Genomic DNA, 10,811 nt, shown 5'->3' on the forward strand with positions numbered 1-10,811 from the left:
ACAAATATTTGACAATGTCTAATTGTGATAGGTGAATTTCCAATAAAAAATACCAAACACTAAAGATGGGGCAATGTGTTACCGATGGAGTGGAACTTGGAGTGTTCGTTCCATATCCAGAAGATGGAAGGGAAGCAAGGGACCATCTGCGGCCATCAGCTCTAAAGAGAAGGAGGTTAAACAAATGTTTGCTATTGACTCAAACAACACTAGATTTGTTAATACACTGGTCAGACAGGATTCAAAACAATTGTATACTATACACTGGTCAGATGGAATTCAAAACTTCAATATCTATAGTATTAGCATACTGGGCATGAACCATTTCCCAGGGATCTATGCAACATAGATCCCTAGGAAATACAATATGCTGGTGTGGCGATTCTACAGAAAGATCGCTTAGCCAGTGTCCACCTTTGTAAAAAAAAAAAAAAAAAAAAAATATGCACTGGAGAAAAACAAGCAATTTAATTTACTGGGGGTGCCTATCATATTGGAACCCCCATCGGATTAGCCTTTCCTTCAAGCAACTTTTTGTTGGATTATTTGAACACATTTTTGACTGTTAGGAAATATAAATGGCTCAACAAAAGGTTGACTGCCAATATTTAAGTGTTACTATGTTATTACTAAAGGTGCCCATAGACACACAGATAATATTGTACAAAACAACGTTTCATACAATATTTGGTGTGTGTGTAGGGTGTGAGACGAGCCGATTAATATCAGCAGAAAAGATTGGAAATTGGTTGGCTTGTGGACCAGGCAAGCTGGAGAATTTCGAATGGTCACTTCCACCGAACATCGGCCAGTGTATATTGCTGAATCGTCAGATGCAAGTAGAATTCTATTGTTTCTATCTGTATATCTGACAATTCAGCTCTAAATGTCTGTATTGAAAATGAATGATCTTTTCTGCGACCAATTGTAATTGATACCTCTATGGCCAACTTTATACATCTGATGCCAATTCTGGCAAAACATAAATTCTGGAGGAGTTTCAGAATTCCTTTGATTCTTAGATCTGCTTACCTGTCTGCACGAGGGCCATGACTGCAGGTAGTTTCAGAAGCAAAAGAAAAGGATGAGAAGATGAAAGTCAGAAGGAACAAGAGGTAGAAGAGATACAGAGTGTGACAGAAGTAACTAAATATATTTATACATTATTACAAAGAATCACCTCTTTCAAGTTCGCAACCCTAAAGAACTGCACTTAATCATTGAGGAGAATTGTCACTGCAAATACAATGAAAGAGAATGTGTTGTGTTGTATATAGCCATGCCTCTGCTCATATCATGTAAAATGTAAAAGCACAGCAAGTAACAGGAAGGTGGATGGGATTAACTGCACAATAATAAAAGAGGGAACTTTTAAATAACCAAAATGAAATGGACATAAGAGGAGAATGTGGCAAGCATTGCAAACTGCCAAAACACTGAGCATCACTCAAAAACGCAGTAATAAAGATTACTTCCTTTAGGCAGTGGTAGAGTTGCCAGCATAGAATATCATGGTTCTTAGATTCAGAAGCTATATGTGTACAGAGGCACCCTTTCAACACCTGCACTTGCCACAGAAAGAACGTTTAGATTAAGAACATAATCACTTCCACATTTCATTCCAAGAGCATTACAGCAGCCAGCAGGGTTCCCTATGCCAAAGTGCTTTTGTCTTAATTTACATAAATGCAAGAAAGAATAAAGGGAAACAAAGAAGTTGAAAGAGAGAGGGGGGGGGGTGAACACGGAAGGTTAAAAAAATCATAGCAACTAACCAAATTAACAATATAAAATAGTGTGATTTGAGTACTTTTAAACCTTACCTGCGGGCAAAAGGGAAGTTAACAGATGCACTTGTGGAAAAATTTCTTGGGCTTTCCAAAGGACTGCTTCCTGTTAAATAAAAAAAGGCAAAGTCATAAGGACCCTTAAATTTAATTATAGGATGCTGAAGTTGGACAAAAGCTAAAGCTGGCCATATATACTGAAATTTCATCAGGCAGTTTGGTCGATTTTGCTCATACTACGCAATAGTCAGAGCATTTATGTCATCGGAGGGGTCGGTTATGACAGACAATCCTAGTCTTAGTAGCATAAGAACATATTTTGATACTATGGGAGAACTTAAATGCCATTCTGTAGAATTACTGTTGAATTGCACTTGTATTTTTAAGCATAGGGCAATTAATTTTTTTCTATGTGATTATTGTCCTAAAAATACCACCCTCACCTAAAACACACAATAATCCAGCATCTTCCCTTTAAAGTCTGTTAAAAAAATTGAGCAAATTATATTTATCAGGGCAAGGCAAATGAAAACTGATACACAAGAATGTTGCTTATTGTCGTACATTACCTGTAGGCACCGAGAGTGGAGACAGAGGGCGGGACAGTGTAGGTGACGGGGAACCCACCACCAGACTCTTCCTGTTGCTGCTCCTACAGCTGCAGAATATAACATACAGATTTCAGAAATGAAAGCAACCTGCAAATCATGTACAGGGGACTTCCCAGACCCCAATGCAAAGGAACAAGTTTTACCAAAAGTACCAGCATATTTACAGGAATTTCAAGTGTGAGGGAAAATAAAGAAGCCAATAATATTGAAGTCTATAGTTAAACATAGAACATCATCATTTAAATTGCCTAATTTATAATTCTGCTTCATTTTAGCCATGTTTTACCAACTAGTTCAGCAGCAATTACCATTATACAGCTATACCGTGATGTGAGTATTCATTTCAAGTAGCTCATTGTAGGAAATTTGACACAGCAAACATTACATCAGGTGTTATTGCTACACCAAGGTGACTCTTTTTTGAACATGACCATAGGGCTGACAGTTTGGTAAATTGCTAACTTGGTGCCTTATACAAATAGGGGTTCTGTTCTCCAACCAAAAACTGTAGCCTGTTAGTTTGACATTGGTGGTAGGAAAGCTTTTGGAGGGGAATATAGGATTTGATATTTGAATACATTGTAAATCATAATATTAACAATAAATAATACTAACAATAGATCTAGCCTAGAATCTGGGTGACAGTGGACATTATGTACTTAGATTTAAATGCTAAAGCATTTAAAGGGCACCTGATGACTAAAAATATTATTCACAACCAAAGGTGCGTGGTAATAGAACCCGCATTATGGTTGATGGGAACAGCAGTTTTTTTTAAATTGCCCTCCACCAGTGCTAGGACATTCATACCGTGAGGGAGCTCCCAGCCATGTCAGTCAGAGCGAATGCGTAAATGTGCTTCTGACGTCACACGCACTCTGAAAATAAATCTGACCAAACTCCCTAATCCCCTTTGATTACCAATACATTTTCTTCAAAAAATCTATATGAAATCGAGTGTTGGTTCGAATCGTGGACTTTTTCAAAATGATGCTCCAGAAACTCAACTTTTTGGAGTTGACGCCTAAAAAACTTGAATAATTCGGATTATCAGAAGAAAATCAGTGCAATTTTTTTAGTAAGTTTTAAGAAATAATGCCCTTAATGTTTGCAAACAACATATTCAAATAGTGTTGGTGTACAGCAGGCACTCAAAGAGCAATGTTCCAAACAGACGTGTAAAATCCAAAAAGTTTATTTAGGCAGCCTTACGCATTTCGTATTTTACAAACACAACCATAGGCTCTATACTAAAATCTGTTAACAGATACTGCTGCTTCTACAGAAAAGAGGGAAGTTTTATGTGATAATAGGGCTTCCTCTGGCATATTACAACATATTTGGTTACATGCAAACATGCTGAAAGGCCAAACTAACCCAAAAGATTATGAAATATCACAATATCTTTCACAAAAAATCGAATCTTATTTTGTTTAAATCCATGGCTAATACAGTAGAACACTCTACACGAAAAGTAATTTGATGATGCACTTTGTTCATCTGGAAAATGCATTGACTCTTCACGAAGTCTAGCCCAACTTGCACAACACATAATATGTTTGCCTGTTGAGATGGTACGGAGTGGGGTTACCAGCAGGCGGTCTATGGGTCATCACATTGACATTATAATACTGGGTGATTGCATGATGTAATGAGCAATTCAACCAGTTAATAACTTAGCATTCTAATAGTATTAGTTATGCAAAGGGGGACATATGGGGAGGAAAGTTTTGAGATTTGAAAATGGACATATTTTTGGAAGCTAATACATATAAAGGTATATGGCATCATGGATCCTTCAGACTTTGTAAAGTGTGAAGACAATCCTGGCACATGTACACACAACCTGCCAGATTTGAACATTGCATTGAAAATGTCAGATGAAATACAGAATCTATTACATCAAGAATAAATGGTAATTGCGGGAAAGCAATAAAGCTGCCGGCCTAAATGTTCATTATTTTGACATTTGATTAATTTATAGTGCAATTCTGCCACAATAACGCACTTTAGGTCTAGATATTTTCTTAAAAGTCATTTTGTGAATGAAAATGTCTTGTACAACAGCTCTTTAGTAATTACACATTGGAATGTGAAATAGTGCAAAAGGGCTAGGCCACATGCAATGTTTTGACTACAGTATTAATGTTGACACATTTACAGAGAGATGTACAGAGATTAAACATCATTCACAACGATGTGCCCCAGTGGTCATTATCACAGCAGACATGCTCGTAGGGCCAATTTTTGGAGCTGTATAATTAATTCCTTTGAAAATTACCATAATGAAAAGCTATACTGCTGCCTAATTGAAATGTGAGTATTTACACAAATGGTTTACTTGCTGCACTTCTAGGAATTGGTATTATGAACTATTTTAAAGGTGGCCATACATAGGCCTATAAAAGCTACCAACAGACCTCGTCGGCAGCTTATTGGCCTGTGTATGGGTCCCTCCGATGGGCTTCCCCTATCATTATCTGGCCAAAAGTCGAGCAGATGTTGATTGGGCAGGACTAAAAATTCTTTCGGATCCCGGCCACATCTGTTCGTTGATGCAGTCTCGCAGTTCCAACCGCCCATTACCCTTAGTTATGATCCGATAGTTGGGCCTTAGGGCCCACAATCGGACCAGCCCAATATCTACCACCTCAAGGTGGGCATATAGGGGAGAGATACGCTCGTTTGGCGATGACCACCTTTAAAACTATGGAAACCTGCGGGTTAAAGCAGGTTCGCAGGGCTGGGGGGCGGCTTTGAGGGGAACTATTCCGGGTGCAGCACCTATACTGACAAAATTCCTATGATTTTTATAGGAACATGTCGTTATTGCTTTAATTTTATTTTTATCACTTTCAAAACTTTACAATTAGTGGGGTTTTTTTTATATAAAAATCTTTTTTTTAAGCCACACATTTCCCACCATTTTATGTGGCACATCCCAAATCTCTTTTATTTCAATTATTTAAAAAAAGATAAAACCCACAACAGCAAGAGCACTGGATAGGAAAACTGTAAGCTCCTTGAAAGCCTGCAAGAAAAACAGGTTTTTTGGTTTTACTCTTTCTAGAAAGACAGTGCTTTCTATAACATATACTAAAAAAATCAACACCTTTTATAAACTTGTCACTTAGTTACTATTCAAAGGGGTTGTCCACCTTTGAGCTGCTTTTAGTATGATGTAGACTTGTAGAGTAATATTCTGAGAAATTTTGCAATAGGTTTTAATTTTTTATTATGTGTTGTTTTTGAGATATTTTGCTTTTTATTCAGCAGCTCTCCAGTTAGCAATTTCAGCAATCTGGCTGCTATGGTCCAAATTACCCTAGCAACTGTGCATTGATATGAATGAAACACTGGAATATAAATAGGGGAGGGTCTAAATATAAAGAGGAGTAATACATAGTAGCAATAATTTTGTAGCCTTACAGAGCTTTTGTTTTTTAGATGGGGGCAGTGACCACTATTTGAAAGCAGGAAAGAATCAGAAGAAAAAGAAAATAATTAAAAAATAAATAGTGAAGACCAATTGAAAAGTTGAATAAAACAGGTCATTTTATAACATACAAATAACTAAAATTGGGTGTCAACTCTATATATGCATTTGTTTTCTTTCGAAAATTCTTGGAAGTATGAAATTATGAACACTCATGCACAATTGCATGTTCTAAACAAGCGGACTGATAGCTTACATGAAAAACTGAATATGACAGTGAATCCTTGCAGCTAGAAATCACATCCAGTTTCTTCAGCCTAAGCTGAATGTAATTTGCTTTTGCTTGACTGCATGAATTGAGAATGGCACATTCAGACCGAATGAATACAGTCACAAACACATCTAATCTAGATTTTACAGAAACTCAAAAGTAAAAATTTCAAATGTTTTTTTCTTATTAACTCACAAACATTCGCGTTTTCGAAAAAATTATTTTAATGTGCGAATTTTGGTGCAAACAAAAATTTGAATCGTGGCAAAAAAACATTTGATTTTTAAAAAATCGGCCCCATAAACAGGTTATTCTGAATTTTTGGTTGTGCATAAAGCCTAAAAGAAAAATGCTCCTTCTAGAAATCACACTGCCTTTTCAAAAATATTTTCTTTACACAATGAGAGTATTTGGTGATAAATCCTTTTCTTCAGATATAAAGAAACTGCTTGCAGATAGATGGAAATGAGCAATCCCAGCACTGCTACACAAATAAGGAGACATTGTACAATGTAAATACAGTATCAACATTTCTTTGCACAATGACCTCCTCTGACAAAAATTCACCAGCAGATGCTGGCATAGCCGATGGCTCGGTCCTGTTCGATGACTCACTTGCTGTCAGAGACCACACAATTTTATGTTGTTCTGCTCAGAATATCCTGTTATATAGTAAGCTAGGTAGACAACCAGTACAGAAATCTAACCTTGCACAGTTGTTAAAAATTTCATTTTAAAGCCAATTTTAACTTGTAAAATAATCATTTAATATGAAAATAGACAAAGCAAAACTTTTTTTTTTGTAATGCAAGTAAGCTACAGGAAGTGTTTGTGCCCTTTGTTACAGTTTCGTTAAATGTGTGTTTTCTGTTCACTTCTGAAAAAATAATTAACATGTTGCTATGCTTGGTGTGTTGAGTCACCATTAAGGATATTTCATTTTATGACACTATAACTGAATAAAAGCACGGAAGAAAAGGAAGAAGAAGCAAGGAAGAAAATGTGCATAGGCACTAGTGGCTAAATGTGTGAACAGGAATGCCCAAAGAACCCCCAAAAGTGTAAAGAATCTAATCCCTGGCAGTGACCAGAAAAGTCGTGTGTGGTCATTTCAGCTTGCCAAAACCTGAAAAGTTAGGAGAAGTATGGCTAGTACCATAACTCTTAACTGTCCCCTTTTTCATAGGACAGTCCTGATTTTGACAGCCCACCTTGCATTCCCGGATTGTTACTGAAACTTTCTCTTTGATCTCCTACACTGAACGGCCAGAAAAAGATACAACGTTTCTAAAACTTAATTGGCTTTTGGAAGAGAGCCCAGAATACATGGCATGCACCTAGATACATTTGTTACAATTTAAGAACAAAGAAACAATTGTAACTATTTAAGATAAGCAGGTCTCTTGGAGAAACTGTGACTGGCAGCTTAAAGGGGAACTCCGGCTTCCAAACCAAAATTTGATAAAGAGGCCCACATAACACAGAAATCACTAACATACCCATTACAGTTACCTGCTTCTTCAAAAAGTATGGATAAATGCAATTTTCTATGCTGAAATCCAGCTGTTTAACAGTTCATTTCTTTCTGCATCATTTGAAATCCTGGCAGTGAAGGAGGAACTAAAAACTAGGGATGCACCGAATCCAGTTTTGGAAAAAATGTTTTCCCCTTCCCACTCCTAATTTGCATATGCAAATTAGGATGCGGTTCAGTATTAGGCCGAATTTTTGCAAAGGATTTGGGGGTTTTGGCTGAATCCAAAATAGTGGATTCGGTGCATCCCTACTAAAAACTGATGTTACAAATTGTAACAACTTCTCACAGCTTACAAACAGAATGCAGGAACTACATAACCCACAATGCACTGCACTGGGTTTCCTTTGCTTATTGAAATCATGTGTGCAGGGAATTGTGGGGCTTGAAGGATGCAGTCTAAGGACAGCTGGCTGTGGATACAAAGTAACCGTAGTCAGCCAGCTCAGCAAAGTAGTTAGCAGGAGAGCAGAGGGCTAGGCTCAGGGAACTGTAAGAAACCATTAGAAATCTTGAAAAGTCTGCATATTTTTTAATTGATGTATATTGCAAAGTTGCTTGAAATTATGTTTACTTTTCAAAAAGCTGTGTAGCCATGGGGCAGCCATTCAAAGCTTCAAAAGGAGGAAAGACACAGGTTACACGGCTGATAACAGATACGCTCTGTAGTATACAATGTGATTCTACATAGCTTATCTGTTATTAACTATTTTTCTCTGCTGGTATGGCTGCCCCCGTAGCTACACGGCAGCTTGTTAATATAAACTATAATAGTCTTTCTGAAGCAAACACCCCAGTTTTACCAGTGCAAGGCAACACTACATTATTTATTCATTACTTTCATTTTTGTGATGTTACTGCTCCTTTAAAAAATGACAACTTGGGTGCAAGAATGTGTTATTATAAATCAATGCGTAGTAGCTATTATTTCTTTATTTTTCTGCAGATACACATGTGAGCGCAGTGAGCCGAGAGCCGCTGGCTCACCTGCACAGCCTGCAAATTCAGGGAGCAGGAAATTTAAGGGAAGGGATAATTACAGGCCCGGATTTGTGGAAAGGCCACCTAGGCCCGGGCCTAGGGCGGCAGGATTTTAGGGGGGCGGCATGCTGCCCAACCACACCCACATTGGTTCAAAAACACTGGGGATGCTCTGGAGATACAATAATTTTTTTAAATTTCCCGTGCGCCAATCCCCATTTCTCCTGTCCCCCTGCAGGGGATAGGGGCAACGAAAAGTAGTGGGCCTAGGGGCGCCTACTATGTAAATCCGGCCCTGGATAATTATTAGGGTTTTTGTAGAAATATTTAATAAATCTGCCTGAAACACTACTTTTTTAACCACAATTCCTCTATAACTAAATGAGTATAATGCACTGGTATGTTCTTATTATTAACACAATATGTCTCCATTAAGAAAACTGAATACGATTAACTATGGAGGACACAAAACAAGAACATATAAAATACACCAGTAGACTACATTACCTTTTCGATCGCTGCAGTAAGGCCCCTTTTGCTAGGCGTCTCTTGCAACCCTGGAATGCTGTCCAAAAACTTGGGTCGGACATCCTGAATCCTAGGTTTCAGTATCCCTATAAGGAAGTCTGTCCAGTAAGAGCCCAAGGGGAAGTGAGCACTCGGAGCATGTCAGCTGTGTCAAATAGTCATTAATCCATCTTAGTCAAGAACTGTATAACAAAGTCCCATATTTTGGGGATATTTGGGGTTTGTTTGTTTATTACAGCTTCCCATGGAATCCCAAGCCAAGCAGATGCTGCACAGGAAACCCAGGTGAGCCAGACAGATACTCAAGATTCAATGAGAGAAACACGTTTGGGTCCTCCTGCATTGCCCCCGTTCTTAGTGGCCACTTGCAATAGTTCTGGGTCTACACTGAACCCAATTCTTGTATTTGACACAGTCTCCATTAGACCTAAACCCCGAAAGAAACATGGTTGACGCACAACATTCTATTCAATGCCTCCAGCCCTTTCAACTCTTTTCAAGTGAACTAACAGCCGCAGGATCATTATCTTCGTCTGCTCCAGGACGTGCACCTCCCTCCCGGTACTTAACGTGCCTCTATCTACAAAATATGTACCTACATTCCGGCTGTACCTATGGCCGCTCACCAGCTTCTGCAGCGGATCCCCAGTTATTCACTGAATGTTCGTGTCCCGCCGGCCAGAAAGCAACCAAGGGCTCAAACTACAGGAAGCGGGGCCGTGACGTCAGCAAGAGGCGGGGCTACCGCTAACTCTTTTAGTGCTGGAGGAAAATGTAGATTGTGTGGAGGGGCAGAAACAGGGTGGTCTAACTAGGTTTAACACACCTTCAAGGAAACTATATTCCGAATTTCAGTTGCTCTCATGTGTTGGAAAAGTCTCTGACACAAACACGTTGAAATGATCTATGCTGTTGCTGAGCAGAATTCCTATCCCTCCATGCCAGTCTGTTGTACTATAAATATATAATACACAAAAGCCATGAATATCTTGTAAATTATATCCTTATAAACGGTGAGTTCTGATGTCATCAGCTATAAACGGTGAGTTCTGATGTCATTTCTGTCACACGACTCACTGAAATTTGTGTATTATAATAAGTAAAGTACCCCCAATTGCAAAATATGAGGATATTAGAAGTTACCTCGGAGTTCCATGACCTGTATAAAAACACTTGGCCTTCTGCATCGTGTTTTTATATGGTCATGAAACTCCTCGGTAACTTATAATATCCTTATATTTTACAAGAGGGGGTACTTTATTCACTATATAATACACAAAAGCTATGAATATCTTGTAAATTATATCCTTATAAACGGTGAGTTCTGATGTCATCAGTTATAAACGGTGAGTTCTGATGTCATTTCTGTCACATGACTCACTGAAACTTGTGTATTATAATAAATAAAGTACCCCCAGTTGCAAAATATGAGGATAGTAGAAGTTACCTCGGAGTTCCATGACCTGTAAACACTCGGCCTTCGGCATCGTGTTTTTATATGCTCATGAAACTCCTCGGTAACTTATAATATCCTTATATTTTGCAAGAGGGGTTACTTTATTCACTATATATGTTTTGTCAGCCTCTGCTTCATCAAAGAGCTACTATGCATAACAAATAAATATAAATATTATATAAGGGGAATTGATATGTGTAAACTGTG

General features: G+C 38.1%; 1 protein-coding gene across 3 annotated transcripts in view; it reads right to left on the bottom strand.

Moving 5' to 3' along the window:
* Positions 1 to 9,873, bottom strand: part of LOC108706885 (microtubule-associated serine/threonine-protein kinase 3-like) — a 33,486-nt gene extending 23,613 nt beyond the window's left edge. The window contains exons 1-5 of one of the 3 annotated variants that reach the window (XM_018243669.2): positions 9,128 to 9,873; positions 2,357 to 2,445; positions 1,824 to 1,893; positions 1,033 to 1,053; positions 83 to 161 (exon numbers count right to left, since the gene is read on the bottom strand). In XM_018243669.2, the coding sequence (XP_018099158.1) occupies positions 83 to 161; positions 1,033 to 1,053; positions 1,824 to 1,893; positions 2,357 to 2,445; positions 9,128 to 9,210 (342 nt within the window). In that variant the 5' untranslated portion in view covers positions 9,211 to 9,873. The remainder of the gene's footprint in view (positions 1 to 82; positions 162 to 1,032; positions 1,054 to 1,823; positions 1,894 to 2,356; positions 2,446 to 9,127) is intronic. The other 2 variants (XM_018243667.2, XM_018243670.2) reach the window with 2 other exon arrangements.
* Positions 9,874 to 10,811: the final 938 nt, after the last annotated feature.

This window comes from Xenopus laevis, chromosome 1S (assembly GCF_017654675.1).
Source record: "Xenopus laevis strain J_2021 chromosome 1S, Xenopus_laevis_v10.1, whole genome shotgun sequence".
NCBI lineage: Eukaryota > Metazoa > Chordata > Amphibia > Anura > Pipidae > Xenopus > Xenopus laevis.